The sequence below is a fragment of the Giraffa tippelskirchi genome, chromosome 1, assembly GCF_054371585.1.
Source record: "Giraffa tippelskirchi isolate mGirTip1 chromosome 1, T2T-mGirTip1v1.2.pri, whole genome shotgun sequence".
NCBI classification, from domain to species: Eukaryota; Metazoa; Chordata; class Mammalia; order Artiodactyla; family Giraffidae; genus Giraffa; species Giraffa tippelskirchi.
In genome coordinates this window covers 66,515,515-66,534,553 of record NC_137275.1, presented here as the reverse complement: position 1 = coordinate 66,534,553, position 19,039 = coordinate 66,515,515, and the positions used below count along the sequence as shown (strand labels likewise).

General features: G+C 36.3%; 1 protein-coding gene, 1 long non-coding RNA gene and 1 other non-coding gene across 7 annotated transcripts in view; 2 read left to right on the top strand and 1 right to left on the bottom strand.

Moving 5' to 3' along the window:
• The first annotated feature begins 275 nt into the window (after positions 1-275).
• Positions 276-14,654, top strand: LOC145526666 (uncharacterized). 2 transcript variants are annotated; one of them, XR_014069075.1, is made up of 4 exons: positions 276-350; positions 7,204-7,263; positions 11,555-11,768; positions 14,471-14,654. It is a non-coding gene; the product is annotated as an uncharacterized LOC145526666 (long non-coding RNA). The 2 variants fall into 2 exon arrangements; XR_014069097.1 differs by lacking the exon at positions 7,204-7,263.
• The window catches only part of SEPSECS (Sep (O-phosphoserine) tRNA:Sec (selenocysteine) tRNA synthase), a 53,655-nt gene continuing 37,587 nt past the window's right edge, over positions 2,972-19,039 (bottom strand). For 3 of the 4 annotated variants that reach the window (XM_081541403.1, XM_081541322.1, XM_081541232.1), the window contains 3 exons: positions 10,237-10,330; positions 8,695-8,785; positions 2,972-7,351 (listed from right to left, as the gene is read on the bottom strand). In XM_081541403.1, the coding sequence (XP_081397529.1) occupies positions 7,048-7,351; positions 8,695-8,785; positions 10,237-10,330 (489 nt within the window). In that variant the 3' untranslated portion in view covers positions 2,972-7,047. Of the gene's footprint in view, positions 7,352-7,877; positions 7,991-8,694; positions 8,786-10,236; positions 10,331-19,039 lie in introns of those variants that run through there. The other variant, XM_081541489.1, reaches the window with a different exon arrangement.
• On the top strand, positions 12,501-12,574 carry TRNAE-UUC (transfer RNA glutamic acid (anticodon UUC)). The gene has a single exon. It is a non-coding gene; the product is annotated as a tRNA-Glu (tRNA).

The window sequence follows — 19,039 nt, the reverse complement described above, 5'->3', positions numbered from 1 at the left end:
ACACAGCTACATTTTAAAAGATTGTTTCTGGTGCTACTTTATTGAAATCTCTTTTTTGTTAACTGCCATGTAATAATAGCTACTATCAAATCACTTGCTGTTTATCAGACTCCTTGCTAGGTACTTCACACACATGATTACATTTGATCTTTATTTCAACTTTCTTAGATAGCATTACCCCAATTTCACAGACGAGTCAAAAGGAACTTGTGCAATGTCACTCAGACACATAGAAGTCTGGTCTCTTAATTATGTCATGGTCACCACAGAACCTTGGTCACTACAGAATTCTTCCTAAAGGTTCAGGGGATGATCTACTCTTCTCACAGTGTATGGACCACTTGTCAGAGGTATGCTAAACCACTGTCTTACCCCATGTTTAAAACAGTAATTAGTACTTTAAATTACAAAAGAGCTAACAACTGAGGTTTGAGCTAACTTTGAAGGAGCAAACAATGCAGGGGGCATGGGTTCAATCCCTGGTCAGGGAACTAAGATAGCACCTGCCTCAAGGAGCGGCCAGGAAAAATAAAAAGGAGCGAACATCAGGGAGGCTGTCAGCTAAGCACATTGCTGCAGTCAAGTAACAAAGTCTTTTCTTGATGGAAAGACTGGAGCAGGACCTCTTTGGATCTGCTATAACCAAATAGGATTTTTGGAGCTCTGTCCTGAAAGCAATAGAAAACCACTGAACAGACTCAATCAGACATGATAGGATTTCATACATAGTTAAAATATATTTAATAATGCCTACTGAATCATTCATACAACATGTGTCTCATGTGCCAGGTGCCATTTAGGTACTTGGGTATATGTGAGGAGACAAAGATCCTGCCCTGAAGTAGCTTATGTTCTAGCCAGAGGGATAGAGATAAACGAATGAACATAATAAATAGTTAAATTACATAATATGTTTTATCTTTGCCTTTCAGTGTGGTCCCTGGGCCAGTATCATAGGCCAGTATCCGTTATTGCCTGTGGGTTTGCTAGAAATGCCAGTCTCACCCCAGATCTACTGAATTCAAATTTGCATTTTAACAAGAAGCCCACTTTTAAGCACAAAAAAATTGAGGCTCCACTTTCAATTTTAAAAAAAATTTAGGCATTGTTAAACTGGGGGAGATAGCTACCAGTATTAAAGAGTAGTCGTCTAGGTAGACCTCATCAGGAAGGGAAACTGATTAAAAACATGAAAGAGGTGAGTTAGCCAAGCATCTGGGTTGAGCTGTTCCCAGGCAGAGGAAGTAGCTGGAACCAAGGCTCTGAGGCAAACTGTGCCTAGTGTTTGAGGAACAGCAAGATAGCCGTTTGGCTGGAAGGGGCAAGGGTGAAGAGTAGAAAGAAAAGAGAGATAAAGGAAGTCAGAGAGATAAAGGGGGTGGGAGTAGGATGGCCAGATGCTGTTGGGCCTCAGGGGAACAACAAGGACTATGACTTACATTGAGTGATATGAGGAGTCACTACAAGAGTTTGAGCAGACAAGTGACTACACGTCTTAAAAGGATCACCCTGGCTGTTGTGTTGAGAATAGACAGTAATGGGGCATGGTGAGAAAGCAGGGAAACGTTTAGGGCTGGGAGGAAAGTACTGAAATAATTCAGACAAGAAACACTGATAGTTGAGACCTGGTCGATAACAGAGGAGGAGATAAGAATAGGTTTGATCCTAGATAACTTTTTAAAGTAGATCCAACAAGGTTTCTTCATGAATTAGATGTAGGATGTGGGGAAAAAAGGGAAAGAGGAGAATTCAAAGGTGTGGAGTTCAGGAAAGAGGTCTGCTAAAGATGTAAGTAAACTTGACAACTATGATTGGTCATTCTACTATAAAGTTACTTAAGTACAGGGCTAAATATAACAAACTGCTGTGCTGGTAGGTCTGCTGACTACACCAAAAACTTTGGTCAGATAATACAATGGATGTGGACATCATAGTAAATGAACTTGCTCTGTACATTTTTGCTGGGTTGTGATCTGAAATTTCAGGTACATAAAATTATTAATGCATATTTAAATGTTTCTTTAAAAAAAAAACTCTCAGATATAAACACAAAACAAAAAGAAATTCACAAAAATCTAAATAGAAAAATTCTGGAAAAGGAAAAAAGAGAGTCATCAAAAATCAATTAATACTTTGTAATTTCCACTGGAGATGAACAAAATTTCATTGATGACTCCCTCTCAAAAATAATTCTACTGGGAATTCCCTGGTGGGTTCCTATGTTTAGGACTTGGTGCTTTCACTGCCATGGCCAAGGTTTCTCTGATCAGGGAACTAAGATCCCACAAGCCACATGGTGTGGCTGAAAAAAAAAAAAAATCCACCTAATAAGCTAATAAATAGATTTTCACTTAATTTTTAAAATTTAATTTAAATCTAGTAAAAACTGGTACATTACAGCTTTATGCAGACCATCATAGCAGTTATTAACAGCAAGTGCTATGTTTCAAGTACCAAGTTAATCACTTAATATCTCATTTAAACCCTCAATCCTAAAGGATTGTATGCACTTAACATAGGATGAGACTGAGATTCAGAGAGGTTAAATGTGAATTCACATGGGTTAATAAGTAACAGTGCAAAGATTTAATTAAAAATCAAATGAGAACCTGTAAAAATCAAACAGTACAATTTAAAAATGTCTGCTGAAGAAGGAAGTACTACCGTTTTATATTTAATTAACATTTCTTTTTCAATACTTCTAACCCTCCAACTTTCTACAGTCAACAGAGCTTTGAGAAATGGCTGCTGGAAGATTCTCGTCTCCTTTCTCTTTTAAAAAAAAATAATCTAGCCTCCACCCCCATGACTCATGAGTCTCACTGCAAAGTATGACTTTCCCTGCTGATTTCTGGGCAAGTTAATACTGATGACTAAATGAAAATATGTGCAAGTAATTTAATGTTAGTTATCTGCACTTTCAGATTTTATCTGTAGCAATGATTAGGTAAAATAATGTAATGCATTGCCATGATTTATTAAAAATTTATTTCATAATAAATTATACAATTCAGTCTTATTTTTAAATAGTCTACACCAAAAATATTTTTGGAAATATCTTTCTCTTTTAGTAAAACATATAAGTTAGCAGGCTGACATCAGCTTTAATTCTAATAGCTAAAATCCCTTACAAATATACATTTAAACATAGCCTTTCTTCACAGTTCTCTAAAAGTTCAAGTTGACACCAATATCACTTGATAAAAACAAGACCATATAAATAGTTCCAGATTTTGCTTAAGGCCTTAGATTGAACTTTAAAATATTAGGTGGAAAATTATAAAGATATAGTCATTAGCCTTGAACTCATCATCTTACATGTGTACACACCATAACGACCAAGAAAAGCATGAAAGTAAAAAGGAAGGCACAAAAGAATACAGCGGGGAGGTCTTAGACTTGTCTACTGAGTGGCCGTAAGAGACCAATGATCAACACAATGTGACAGGCAAGAAAAAACTATTTACAGGAACTTAAAAAAGATGTTAACAGCATATTCAGTTGTTTTAATCTTATTATTCAGAGGGTATCAAACCTCTGAAATAATTTAACTTCTACATACACAAACTTAGTTTCAAAACAAGACTGACCTCATGAATGCAAAACACAAAGCTAATATTTAAGGGCTTGGCAGAAATAAGCACATTTCAGACAGTGGGAAAAGAAAACCCAAATTTTATATGCACCAAATGTGTATGTATTCAAAAAAGTTTCCCTGAATGAGACTCATTAGGGTTTGCCATACCTGTCAGTTGTTGGATTTTTCCTCTACGAAAGAAGACAAGAATATAACTTAGGATGAGCTACTAATTCAGTATTAAAGTAACATCACTGGTTGAACAAATTATCTCTGTTTAATTTTACTAAGACCTACCATGGCCATCTAGTCTAAAACCAAAAGCACATCCTATAGCTTAGACCTCATGACAGTACTTATTATAGTGGTTAAAGAAACAGAACCACAATAGAGGTATGTTCTAGGGCAAAATATCAGGAAAAAAACTCAATTTATATTTAAACTTATCATTCTGTATATCAAGTGCCCACTGACTGAACATAACTGTATTCAATAATTCACATTTGATCAACTTATCAACTAATGCAAAAAGCTAAATAAAAAGATTTATAGTTGAACACAGAGTTCCTAAGGCTAGTATCACATATTATTCCCTGATAGAGGGAGAATTTGTCAACAGAGAACTTAAGAGCCAAACTGAGAACTGGATTGAAAATACCCTTTCCTGCTCTGTGTATAAGTAACACATTGGGTGTAGTGACCTAAAGAATATTTCATGTTATTCAATTTTCTTTTCTGGGCAGACTACCACACAGCCCACTGACTTTAAAAACCAAACTCCAAAATTCTACCTGATAGTCTTAATAAGGGCAGTTGGATCACAAAGATAGAAGAGGTCATCTTAGCCACTGATTGGAAAAGATATCATCGGTTGGCCCTTTGCCCCAGTGAGATGATAACTAAAGCCAATTATGAGGCTTACCAATCATTACTAGGAGATTAAAATAAATAACTTGTATGTACACGGAAAGGAGAGATAGCAAGTCAAAGGACACTGGAGTGGGGGCAGAGGAAAGCCTAAATGTGCAGAACCTATAATATCCCTTCAAAAATTCTTGACTTCTACAACCTCAAGGTCAAATTGAAACCAGCAGGAATAGAGTTGGAGTTCTAAAACCTCTGAAAAGAAAGGGCTAATAGTAAAAGCTGCAGCTGATTTTATGCACCAGGAATTAAATGTTGTAACATATCTATCATTCACATGTGGGTTCGTGTAATTTATCTTCAATTAGAATTATTATCTATTCAGCAGCTGTAGCCCAAGAACTGCTGATACACCACAGATGAGAAAACATTTGCGGGTCTCTTGACTCGGGCCTTTCTTAAGTTAAATGATGATCACATAAAATAGATCACTCGTTCTATAAAACAATCTTGGCTTATGTGGACAGTATACTGCATTACCAGCATCTACATCCACAACATCACTTCATTTCCTTTCACAGACAGGAGAGGGTCTATAGCAATTCTATCATTACTAGTTCTTCAATTCAGTCCCAAATTCACGTTAAAAACATTATACAACTTTTTAATCCAGGATTTACTCCTTTGAAAGAAGTATTTAAAGAACCTGGACACTTCAAATATCTGAACCCCATAGATGTAAAAATTTCAAAGCAAACTTTTATGATAGTAATTAAGTACTTATCTCAACAATGGACTTCCAAAGTTGGCAATAAAATATTCTAACTTACCAGTGGGAGTGGCAGCAATCTGAGCTCACATTTAACACAGTTTACAATACACCAATGGAGAAAAACACAATCCAGAAAGAAAAGTGGCATTCTCTACCGTAGTGTTTTCAAAAATACATTCAATGGGATGTCAGTAAGTATTTAATTTAAAAAACAGGTTCCAGCTTTAGATAAGGATATATTCCAACTCAAATAAAAGGGATTCTTAGAGCCTTTAATATGCCAATAGGCAGGTTTGCAAAGTTCCCAACTTATTTGCTCATGGAACCTTTCATATTCTTGAGCATCTCTTAGGAATAAATGCTCCACGGAGCAAGTCTTAAGAAATACAGTTTTGAAACTTCGGTGCATTCAGGAGCTTCACTAATTCCTTAGGCTATCAGTCTTAAAATTAACACCAAAAATAACAGTTATAGCCAGTAAGTCTAGAATTTCGGACTCAGAAAGGAAGCATATGGCCAACGGGTAGGGAATACACCTGTTCATCATACTCCATCATTTTCACCTCCCCAGCAAAAATATGTTCAGAATCCCCATGTTAACCACTCTTGATGATGGCTGTACAAAACACCTGAACAAGCTAACCAAGACTGCTTGAGGCAAAAACATTGAAATAAAGTTTTCACTTTCCCAAATGGAAAAATGCACACATGCCATATTAACAATTTATAATTATGTACTTGGAAGAGGTAACCTCAGTTATCACTTAAGAATCTGCATACTGTGTAGTTCATTCACATTTACAGAGCTACTTTTCATTAAGTTACTTAAGTTTCCATTAAGTAAAGTTGCTATGGAAAACTCTTTACTTAGGAGTTTTCTTACTTTGGTGGTGGTTTAGTCACTAAGTCATGTCCAACTCTTGCACCCTATGGACTACAGCCCGCCAGGCTCTTCTGTCCATGGGATTCTCCAGGCAAGAATATCAGAGTGGGTTGCCATTTCCTTCTCCAGGGGATCTTTCCCATCCAGGAATTGAATCCAGGTCTCCTGCATCGCAGGGAGATTCTTTACCGACTGAGCTACGAGAGAATTTAGAGCAGTATTTCTCATCCACAGCTCTAGTGAGATTTGGGGCTAGATAAATCTTTGTTGTGGGAAGTTGTCTTGCCCATTGTAGGATGCTGAACAGCATGCCTGGCCTCCACTAACTGGATATCAATAGTATTCTGCTAGTTTTGACAATCAAAAAGACCTCAGATGTTTCTTAGATATAAGCAAATCATCCTGAAGTTGAGATCCATTTCTATTGAGTGAAAATTAAAGCTTACACCTTGACTCTGCTTTCCTGGGAAATATTCATTTTACAAGCATACTGTGACTTACACACATCAATTAACATCTAGTAAATAGTAGCATTAGTGATCTTTCTAAATTCTGTGTGGTCAGAAACTAAGTAATTTGTGAATGATAGAGAATGGTCAGAGGAACGCAGTCTACACATTTCAAAGAGAATCAGAGGTCATGTGTAATTTTACTATTAATATATTAGTAAGAATTATATGAATCATAATGCTTAATTGGCAAATGTTTAACAATTAGAAAAATGTTAATTGTACATTATGACCTGTTGAGTATGGTAATGATTGAAGCAGTCTAAAAATAACAAATGTAACAATCATCAATGGCTAGCTCAGACCATATTCTATTCCTTGACCAAATATTCTCCATGAAATTCTCAATTCAAAAATCTTACGTTTTGTCTTTAAACAGCTAGCTTATACTGTAGCCTCCTTACTTCTTTCAAATTATCAAAAAGAAACCCTTCACATGTCATCAAGAAGAATCCTGGCATGTGTCAAGACATACATTATCTAGTTTTAAAGCCATTTCTTCTATATCCACATCTTCAGTTTTGTCATTATTGTCAACTCCAGATATGTCACTCTCTTTATTTTGTTCTTTTCTGACTGTCTTTAAACACTTGTCAAGTCTCTTTATGAACAAGTCCACATCCTGTGTCTTCATTCCAATGGCTGACGCAGCATTGAGGTAAGCACAAGGGTAATTATTTGTATGTGACATAAAGCCTCTGAAAGTGTAGCCACTCACAGTCTGCATAGACCCAAGAGGAACAACCCTGAAAGGGAAAAGATTTACCAATTTAATATGTCTGGTGATGTTAACAGAGTATCACTCATAAACAAAAGAAAGCTGTGTTACTAAGCCTTACATCCACTTACTAAGAAGTTTAAAAACAGCCATAGATCGTAGCCTATGAAAATAGACTGTCAGCTTTAAAATAAAATTATACGATACAATGCACTTCACACAGGAAGGTACCATCTGATGCTTACCATTAACTTATCTTCTATTAAAGAGGTACAAGCTCTAGGAATCAAAAACACCTTTACATCTTCAAAAAGGTAGAAAGAAAATTATTTCTGTTTTTGTACCAAATATGGAAATCTGACACTTCACATATACACACTTCAATGGAATATTTAAGTTTGTAAATCAAACCACTTTGATTAACTGCCACGTATCACCTCAAGTAATCAATAGACCAAAATTACACCTATCTGATCATATTATGCATGGAAGGTTTTAAAGCAAGGCTCCAGAAGAAATCGCATAATTGCTTACAGTGGATTGATGGTCAGCAACTAGCAATATTCAGCAACGGCACATGCATTTTTAAAGCTTGATTTCACTGGCATACTTAATATAAGCAGATTTCTAATGGTACTTTTTTTAAAAGCAGTCAATTAAGATCAACCTAAACATAAAGACAAATAGTGGCAACACTAAAAAGCAAGGCCAAGGAAACCATTTTATAAGTGTCAAAACTATGCTGCATACAGATAAAAAGGTGAAGTAATCTAAGATTTTTTTCCTTTTAAAAAGTTGTTCTTTGATGTGAAATCTCTGACCTCTGGTAGTCAGAGAGAAATTCTTTAGTAGAAGCTTGTAGAGAAGTGTACTTAAAGCAAGATACTTCAAGTCATCTTTCTCTGACCTCATCAAATACAAAATGAAAAATGAAATTCATCTTAAGCTATAAAAGCAAAAAAGACATTTTTCAAAGGCAACACAAGAACTGCATAGCTGTTTACAGTTTAGGAAATGGACTTTTCCTTAAAAACATTTTCACTTAAACTTAGGAATGAAGCTAACTTATTTCTAACACCATAATGTGAAGATTATCTAACAAAGGAAAATAAATACAAAAATTTGTACAGGGGGTAATGAACTTTGTTTTTGTGTATCTATTAAACAAGATTCATATCCCTTTGTGACTACTTCACATGCTACAGGTGGATGCATAACAGCCTCACAGATTCTCTACCTCACCACTGTTTTCCTCCATGATGAATCCTCAGGTATAGCTCACCATATACTTAGGGGACTTATTGGTAAGGAAAGGTACTTCATTAACTTTGTAACACAAAATAAAACCAATCCTCTTTTAAACATACTTACCTGGCTCCAGAAACCTGTCTTGTAAAAAGCATGGAGCCAAGCTGAGTGACAGCTTTGCTACAGCGTTTATCTAGGGTTTTAAGTGTCATAGCTGAAAAAGGAAACAGTATTCCAGTGAGCCTTGGTTCACCAGCACAAAACCACTCAAGAAACAAATAATCATGAAGACATTACTTTTTTTATTGTGTTAATAAATACGAAGCATAAAATTTACCATCTTACCCAATTTTTAAGTACACACTTCAGTGGCATTAAATACTTCAAACATTGTTATACAACCATCACACCATTCATCTCCATAACTCTTTTTATCTTAAAAACTGACACTCTACACCTATTAAGCTGTAATTCTCCATTCTCCCCCACCCTGGCAACCAGCATTACACTTTCTGTCCTGATTTTGAATACTCCAAGTGCCTCACATAGGTGGAATCATATGGTATTTATCTTTTTGCGACTGGCTTATTTCACGGAGATAGCACATTTTATTGGCTCATGGCACCATTTCACCTTAATGCACTTAAATTATAGTAAGAATTTGCTTGCATATCAGAGAAAAATATTTTAAAACAAGCTAACATACAATCAGAAAAGAATTTCCATACAACCCTTCCAAAGAGTGAGTATTCCAATTAAATGCATGGAATAATGACATGAATAGTATGACTAACCATACTAGATATTTTACAATTATAATCTCAACCACTTTTAACTTTGTATGTGAGGGATCATTATCTCTACTTATAGACAGGGAAAAGAAAGTTAGAGGCTACTACATGGCAGAACTGGAATTCCGATCACACCATATCACCTACTGTAACATCCACCTAGATTTTAAACCAACAGAGAGGACTGACTGGGGTGATTTATTATCTATCAGTGGCCAAATGGTTTTCCAAGGAAGCTCATTCCTGGAAAAGGCTTCAACTACAAATTATTAATTTCCTTACTTTGCTCAGATATACATAAATATGAACCATATTATACTATATATATTTGCAAATTAAAAGAGGTAATTATGAAGCTTAAATGTTAGTTAAATGCATAAAAGTCAACATTCATATTACCCTGTTTAATAGCTCCTATACTACAATGACAAAATTAAATTATCATAAACACTGATATCTCTAACATAGGCATACTCAGGAAAACTAACAATAAAAGCATTAAAAATTATGAGTAACTTTAATATCCAATGTTATGGTGCTTTTTTAACTGGTAGAAATTTTTAAATAGTTATATAGATTCCTTATTATTGACCAAATTATTCTGGGAAGAAGCAAGGGGTGAAAGTATTTTTTCCATATATTCATTGTAACACAATACAGATTTGAATTCTTTCAGCATATAGGTTTTATCTTTGAAATACATTAATAAAAGATTTAAAAAGGCTAACTAAACTTTTAAAATTGACAAATTATTATTGTAATGAAATTAGAAACATCACTGTAACAAGGAGGAATTCACACTCTTTTGAGAAATACCAGCTTCCCACTGGAAATGGTTCAGAAGTACTAATGTTTTAAAAAAGAAAAAAATTACCTAAAGATATGGGATTGTGAGGTGTATGCAACAGTCTTTCATTATAGGCTTCTGACAGCTTCTTTAGTTGGTTGGACAAATAAGAAAACATTTCCTGCAACAACAAAATGTTACATTTACAGAAAATCAAATAGACACTCACTGCAACTTGCCAGACTGAGTAAAACAAATCTGACTGGTGTATAGTCTGCGCTGTAAATTAACTCATCCATGTGCCCTAGGAACAATTCTTTCCTTTGCCACAACGTAGTAAGATTCAGAGCTGCCAGAATGATCTGAAACCACAGGATTTAAAGGTAAAGACCCAGAACATTTCCTGCTCAGAGGCTATCACATATCTATCAGAAATCCATCCTCTTTTCAGAACCTCCAAGGCTACCACTCTATTCCAAGCAGCCATCAACCTCTCCCCTGGAACACAGCAATAGATTCTAAATGACTTCTCTGCCTACTTTCCCACCCCTCTACAATCTGTTCTTCAGACTGAGGCCAGAGTGGTCTTTCAAAAACATAAATCAGATCATGTTCCTCCCATCTTCCTCCTGTAAGTATTAAAACAAACAAACAAACACCTCTTCATCTATAAGGCCCCGCATGATCCATCCGAGCCAACATGCCCAACTCAGCAACAACCATTCCCCCCACTTACTACATGCCAGCCACATCAGCCTCCTTTCCCATCCCCAGACACGTCAGAAGCTTTGTGCCTGCTCCTGCAGGAATGGGACGGCTCTTCTTCCAATCACTCCATTAGTGGACCTTTTTGTCACAATCTAAGGAGACCTTCCTTTATCTCTTCCTCGACCCTGCCTACCTCCAACTCCTAATCTCCCTCCAACATCACTGTCTATTTTGGATCCTTCACTATACTTTTCACAGTCTGAAGTTATCTCTTTCATGTGCTCAAATAAATATTGCCTATGACTACCCACTAGAATGGAAAAACTCCTTGAAAGCTGGGACTCCTTACCTTCTTCACCACTGTTTTCTCAACACCAAGAAAAATATGACAAGATTTTAGTATGTAAGTGAATTGGGAAGAGACAGTTTAAAAATTAATTTCCTTTTAATATTATAAACTTAAAATTAACAATTCCCTCTTAACTCAATTAAAAAAATATAGTAGCTAACAACTAAAAACTGTATTCTTTATTCTACTCTGAAAAGTGATATATATCTAGTAGTAAAAAATAAAAATACATATTATTTTACAAGTACAAAATCTCATGTGCACGGGCACATTTGAGAATTTAGTAAAGCTACAAATAAATATTAAGTTGGCAAATATTTGACCTAAAATTGTTTTTTCTTCTCCTAGTAAGGACTTTAAAAAGTGTTGAAATGAATATCTGCCCCAGTAAGTCTGCAGCTGAACAAACCCATTTGCAATGACCTCCTCCAGCCACAGTCAAGACATATAAACTGTAATGATGTACCAAAGAGCCAAGGGCCAACAGAGTACCTAAGTGGAGACAGGAGGAAATCATACTTTGACTTCAAAGACCACATAAGCAGCTTCAGTTTTCTCTAAGGTAAGGATTGGCGAATCTGAGCCCACACTGGGACCCAGAGTAGCTTTTTCATGTCTAAAGCACATAGTAGATGACTAACTCTGTCTTTTGTTAGGTAAGGATTAAAAGAAGAGGAAAATTCCTACCAGGTTTATGAATTATGAATGAGTCTCCTTAAGACCACAAGCATTTTTATTCTTGTCAACACAGTATATTTTATATTCTGATCTAAAAAAACTTTAATAGTCATTCTTAAAATTTTAGGATCTTTTAAGATCAATTCTCAGCATGCCAGAATTATGAAATCTTAGATCACTAAAATATACGACTTCTTATATTCAAAAAGTTAACACCCACATTTGTCATACCAAATGAAGTTATAAGTAAACATATTGTTATATTTAATAAGTCTTTCTCTTCTGTCATTAAAAAAAAGTGTACAGAAATACTTTAGGAGACATATGTAATCACCATTTGCAGCAACAGAAAAAAGAGTAGGCACCTTTTCTTAGACATATAAAGATTTCCTGGCCCCTCCATCTTAAACTAATATTCCGATGTTCACTTCACAAGGTGAAATAATAAAATCACATGAAATTTAAAAATCAAGAGGTTTTCCTACAACTAGAATAATTCATAATCTTTTAGTACCATGCCAGTGTTAATGAAGAGCAAAATTCCTGGGTTTCATTTATATATTTCCATCTACTATAAAGTAACTGGTCACTAACATAAATGCTTATTGTTGGGAATTCCCCTGGAAGTCCAGTGGTTAGGACTTGGTACTTTCACTGCCGAGGGTCTAGGTTCAATCCCTGGCTGGGGAACTAAGATCCCACAGGCCAAAAACATTAAAAATAAAATTTTTAAAAATGTTCAGCATTGTTTAAAAAAGAAAAAAAAAGTCATATATTTTAATTTAGATGTTAACTGCTGATTCTTCATAATATTATACATTAAAGTCTTAATGCACATCTAATTCTCTCTTAACTCTCAAATGCATTAACCTCCCATAAGCAGAAACAAATCTGAGAGCCAGGAAATGCCTTTTACAGACTCCCACATTCTCCCCCCAACACTAACAACAAAAAACTTATTTCAATTGTGAGGGCCAAATTTAAAGTATTATTCTCTCTAGTATGGCTGCCACAGTAATCACCAATGCATCACACTTGTAGAATAAAAGGAACCTGAAAAGAGTAGTTAATTTCTCCTTAATTTGTACTTAGCTATTTCTTTAAAAAAAGAGAAAGGAAATGGTTCCTTAGTAACACCTTAGAGGGTGCTTTTAAATTCACTAATGCATACATGGCTATTAAAAAACAGATTTTTCCAAAGTTCAATTTCTAATACCTTAACAAATTAATTCTAACCAGGTCTATCAATCACTTGCTAATACCACTGGAATGGCAGCTAATATGAGAATAAAAATCTTCAGACTATAAACATAATGCTAAAGTAACTAAATCACATATTACTAGTATGGGAATAATTAAACAAAAAAGAATATATTTGTGAGTCAAGTTCACATCCATCTGCAAATGTTTTTAGTATCTCTACTCTGTATAACGGTTTATGACAAGTAATCCAATAAGCGAAGCAGCTTAAAATATCTTAAAGTACAATGTACTGAGTCCTCCAGTATTTCACATATTAAGGCCCTAAATGCTCTCCCATTAATATCACTACACTTTAAAAATATCATTTAAGAGACTGTACCACTATTTCCTACACTAATACTTAGCTAAGCAGTTTTTTATCTGATATATTAAAGGTATTTCAAAACCTGCACTATTTTTTTTCTACAGTTAAATCTATAACTGACATTTATTATAAAATACTCCTGTAAAGGGAGAAATTTATAAGCACTCCAAACAAATGTATATAGAAAGATCTTACTTAAAAGAAATGAAATATTATTGATTTTCTATGTCTTTTGTGCTGTATTTAACTTAATTTTAAAAGATTCTTCACCAGAGATGAGCTGAACCGTACACCTGAATGCTAATGTCAGCTACATTTCTAGAATAAAAATACAAAACTTTACACCATAACTCAAGATGTTAATGGAAGAGAAGTTGAATTACATTAAGCATTATCTTTCATATAGCCTTTTGCAAACTGATTTGCAGTTGTGAAGCCTAAGATCTAGCTTATCTGTTCCCATAACCCAAAGATGTACGTACTTCACTAAATTTTAAAGAAAAGGGTCTTAGGTAACCACATCTTTCAAAATAACTATTTCACGTTACAGGATGCAAGAGACCTTCACATATCATTACAATATGCCCCATAAGGTGGGTAATAAATCAAAAAGGAAACATAACAAGTAGTCTGCTATTTCAATGATAACATGTAAGGATGGACATACAATGGACTGGAGGTACATTTCCACTCACACAGATGTTGCTAAGTGAAGACAAACATACTAAATGTGGGATGCTGCTATCTATGACTGTGGCCAGGCCACAGTGTCCAGACACACTCCATGCAGCACAGGCTAAAGCTTTCAAACTTTTCTATTGCTGCTTCATATCCAGGCCTAAAATCTGACACTTTTGTTGGGATTTAACTACTCTGCCTTTAGGGCTGCAAATCTACAAAGTTTCCAACTTAACTTTATTATAGGACATTGTTTGAAGTTGTACGTCTAATGTTCTCCAAGTTTCAGCAAACAAATTCCAGTCACTGAAGCAGGCATTTTTGTCATTCCTCTTCTGCAGACATTCTCTTCTCCAAATCAGCAGATATTTGCAACAATGAACGATTACCTGCCTGTCCTGTTCAGCAAAGCACTCTTCTAAAAAGTAAAGCTAAGCAGAATAATGGTCTTCTCTGGAACCAAACCTGAAGCAGGGATGAATGTCTAAGACTGATCATTCTTTTGCATAAAGCAACTCAAAGAAATAGTTTCTGCAATTTTCATCCCTTTTCTTAGAGGCCTCTTCAGTTAAACTTCCTGGTCACTTCTCCCCTCAATGAAGCAGACATGTTGATCAGGAAGGGGCTAAGGGCAAAGAGGTTGAATCCACACACACAGTTCCACTCTCTTAGATCTTTTCACCCTTCAAAAAAGAAGGCTTGGGAAGCAATGGCTTCAAGCTGAGTTCTTGTCTGCTTTTACTGTGAAAAAGATAAAGCCTTTTTGGAAGAGATATAGCTAGATGAAATAACCTCTAAAAATATCGTTGTGGTGAATAAGGGCACAGAATTAAAAAAAATCCTAAGTTTTCTTTTAACACTCCTTTTTTAGTATGCAATAACACCAATAATATAAAAAGGAGCTCTCAGTGATGGTATAAAAATAGCTCTGGCTGGAGCAAAATAGCTATGCCTCAGCTTCTCCAGAGCTGAACCAATAAACTATCACGATTAAATTTTCACAGTTCAAAAGCAAGTCCATTTAAACAAAAGAGGGCTTTACTTCTGCAACAAATCCAATAAAAAAACAATATTTATGCTACATATATGCAATTATGGTTTATGGAGGACATCCACATTTTTCAAGAAAAAGACTTTCCTGTTGAATGAAGTTGTTAAAAAGCAAACTTTTATTCTCTTACAATGATAGAGTTCTCAAATGAGCATTTTTATACTCTGAAGATTACCGCTATAGATAGTCTCTAAGTAAATTCAATACAAAGAATTTTAAATAAAATCAATGAATACATTAGAGCCTTTGGGATTTTACACACCTCCATTAGATAAGAGAAGGGGTCATGAGATTACCATTTTTATGGCTCAAATGCCTAGAACAGAGCAGGCCAACACTTCCACAACAGTTGATGGGTGACTGGAAGCAGGTGGGAAGACAAAGTCCAAAGGCTTCAGTATCACAGACTTGGGTTTTACAGCAGTTCTGGCACCTACATGTGATTCTGGGTAAGTACATAACTTCTCCTAACCTCAATTTCACCTGTAAAATGGGGATAATATCTACCTCATAAACTTGCTCTGAGTACTACATGCACTGCATGAAATCATGAATACAATGAACCTAGCAGAGTCCTAGACATACAGCAGACATTCATAAAAATATTAGTTTCCCACCCACCTACTTTTTCCTTAGCCTAACAGTTTTCAGACTAAAATAATTAACATTAGCTAGCAGGACTCACACAGACAGATGCTAATATACTGAAGCTATAATCCTATTCTTTTTCTGTCCCTGTTCCTTCCACTCTACACTATCTAAATAAAGGAAAGGAAGAAAGTTTTGGATGCTACAAAACGAGTGACCTCTTGACACCTAAAATGGACTCATCCAATTTATAACACTAAACAATAAAATTTCCCCACAAAATATTTACCCAGTGGTTAATAAAGGACAAAGTCCCAGTGAAATCAGAGCTGGGCTGCCTATTGGATCCATTTACCAGCTGAGCTGGTCACTCTGGTCATCCTGCAGGTCAGTCTCAAAGCAGGTGGACTTTCATTCACGCTGAGTAAAACGTACATGTGCATGGGACTTTGGTATCATCTAAAAGTAACTTAAAATTTTAAAGTCAAACCCTAAATGTAAAAGTAAGAAGCATGGCATAAAAGAAATTCTTAGACTGCAAAAATATGACAGAACACCCCTAAAATGAACAATTTCAAAATACTTAGGGGTAAGAAAAGTCCTTTTGGAAGAAGAGTATGTGCAAGGGAGGAAGCCCTATTCAAGTACAGTAAATGCTACATACAACAGGTAATCACCATTTTAAGTCACTCCTTTTTCACAAGTTTTCAACAATACCCCTATAGAGAGATGTTTCTATAAGAACATCTAAGTGATAACAGACGTCAGTACCAAAATGTTATTTGCTTTCTGCCTAATTTTATAGAAAGATACTTATTCCGTGTAAAACATTGAAAAGTGGACTTATGTGTTTCCAAATGTACTTTCACTTTTCACTTTCATAAGCACTACAACACTATGACATTGCAGGTTTCTGCTCCAAGGTTCCATTATAGATACAAATGACCGGTATGGCCCAAAATAATGGGTTTTAAGCTTGGGTGTGCATCAGATTTATCAGGGAAGTCTGTTAAAAACACAGTGACTAGGGACTTCCCTGGTGGTCCAGTGGTTAAGACTCCACACTTACACTGCAGGGGAAATCTACACACTAAATAAATAATTACAAGTCTGATGAGAGTTATGAAAGACCAAGCAATACTTCTCTATTCAAAACCCTCTAATGGCTATTTCACTCAGAACAAGGCAAAGACCTTACATGACCTAGAAAGCCCTACGTGACCACTCCACCCCCATTACCATCCTGACCTCAGCTCTCACAACTCTCCTTCATCTCTTTGCCCTAACCACACTGGCCTCTTCCCTGCTTCTCAAATGCACCATTCAGTTCAGTTCAGTCGCTCAGTCGTGTCCAGCTCTTTGCGACCCCATGGACTGCAGCATGCTAGGCCTCCCTGTCCATCACAAATTCACGGAGTTTACTCAAAGTTATGTCCACTGAGTCAGTGATGCCATCCAACAATCTTATCCTCTGTCGTCCCCTTCTCCTCCCGCCTTCAATCTTTCCCGGCACCAGTGTCTTTTCAAATAAGTCAGTTCTTCACATCAGGTGGACAAAGTATTGGAGTTTCAGCTTCAGCATCAGTCCTCCCAACGAATACTCAGGACTGATTTCCTTTAGGATGGACTGGCTGGATCTCCTTGCAGTCCAAGGGACTCTCAAGACTCTTCTCCAACACTACGGTTCAAAAGCATCAATTCTTCGGCACTCAGCTTTCTCTATACTCCAACTCTCACATCCATACATGACTACTGGAAAAACCATAGCTTTGACTAGATGGACCTTGGTTGCCAAAGTAATGTCTCTGCTTTTTAAAATGCTGTCTAGGTTGGTCATAACTTTTCTTCCAAGGAGCAAGCGTCTTTTAATTTCATGGCTGCAGTCATCATCTGCAGTGATTTTGGAGCCCCCCAAAATAAAGCCTGCCACTGTTTCCCCATCTATTTGCCATGAAGTGATGGGACCGGATGCCATGATCTTAGTTTTCCGAATGTTGACCTTTAAGCCAACTTTTTCACTCTCCTCTTTCACTTTCATCAAGAGGCTCTTTAGTTCTTCTTCGCTTTCTGCCATAAGGGTGGTGTCATCTGCATATCTGAGGTTATTGATATTTCTCCTGCCCAGCATTTCTCATGATATACTTTGCACAGAAGTTAAAAAAGCAGGATGATAACATACAGCCTTGACGTACTCCTTTTCCTATTTGGAACCAGTCTGTTGTTCCATGTCCAGTTCTAACTGTTGCTTCCTGACCTGCATACAGGTTTCTCAAGAGGCAGGGCAGGTGTTCTGGTATTCCCATCTCTTTAAGAATTTTCCATAGTTTGTTGTGATCCACACAGTCAAAGGCTTTGGCATAGTCAACAAAGCACAAGTAGATGTTTTTCTGGAACTCTCTTGCTTTTTCGATGATCCAACGGACGTTAGCAATTTGATCTCTGGTTCCTCTGCCTTTTCTAAAACCAGCTTGAACACCTGGAAGTTCATGGTTCATGTACTGAAGCCTGGCTTGGAGAATTTTGAGCATTACTATACCAGCATGTGAGATGAGTGCAACTATGTGGCAGTTTGAGCATTCTTTGGCATTGCCTTTCTTTGGGATTGGAATGAAAACTGACCTTTTCCAGTCCTGTGGCCACTGCTGAGTTTTCCAAATTTGCTGGCATATTGAGTGGAGCACTTTCACAGCACCATCTTTTAGGATTTGAAATAGATCAACTGGAATTCCATCACTTCCACTAGCTTTGTTCATAGTGATGCTTCCTAAGGCCCACTTGCCTTCACATTCCAGGATGTCTGGCTCTAGGTGAGTGATCACACCATCGTGATTATCTGGGTGATGAAGATCTTTTTTGTATAGTCCTTCTGTGTATTTTTGCCACCTCTTCTTAATATCTTCTGCTTCTGTTAGGTCCATACCATTTCTGTCCTTTATCGAGCCCATCTTTGCATGAAATGTTCCCCTGGTATCTCGAATTTTCTTGAAGGATCTCTAGTCTTTCCCATTCTATTGTTTTCTTCTATTTCTTTGCAGTGATCACTGAGGAAGGCTTTCTTATCTCTCCTTGCTATTCTTTGGAACTCTGCATTCAAATGGGTATATCTTTTCTTTTCTCCTTTGCCTTTCACTTCTCTTCTTTTCACAGCTATTTATAAGGCTTCCTCAGACAGCCATTTTGTTTTTTTGCATTTCTTTTTCTTGGGGATGGTCTTGATCACTGTCTCCTGTACAATGTCATGAACCTCCGTCCATAGTTCATCAGGCACTCT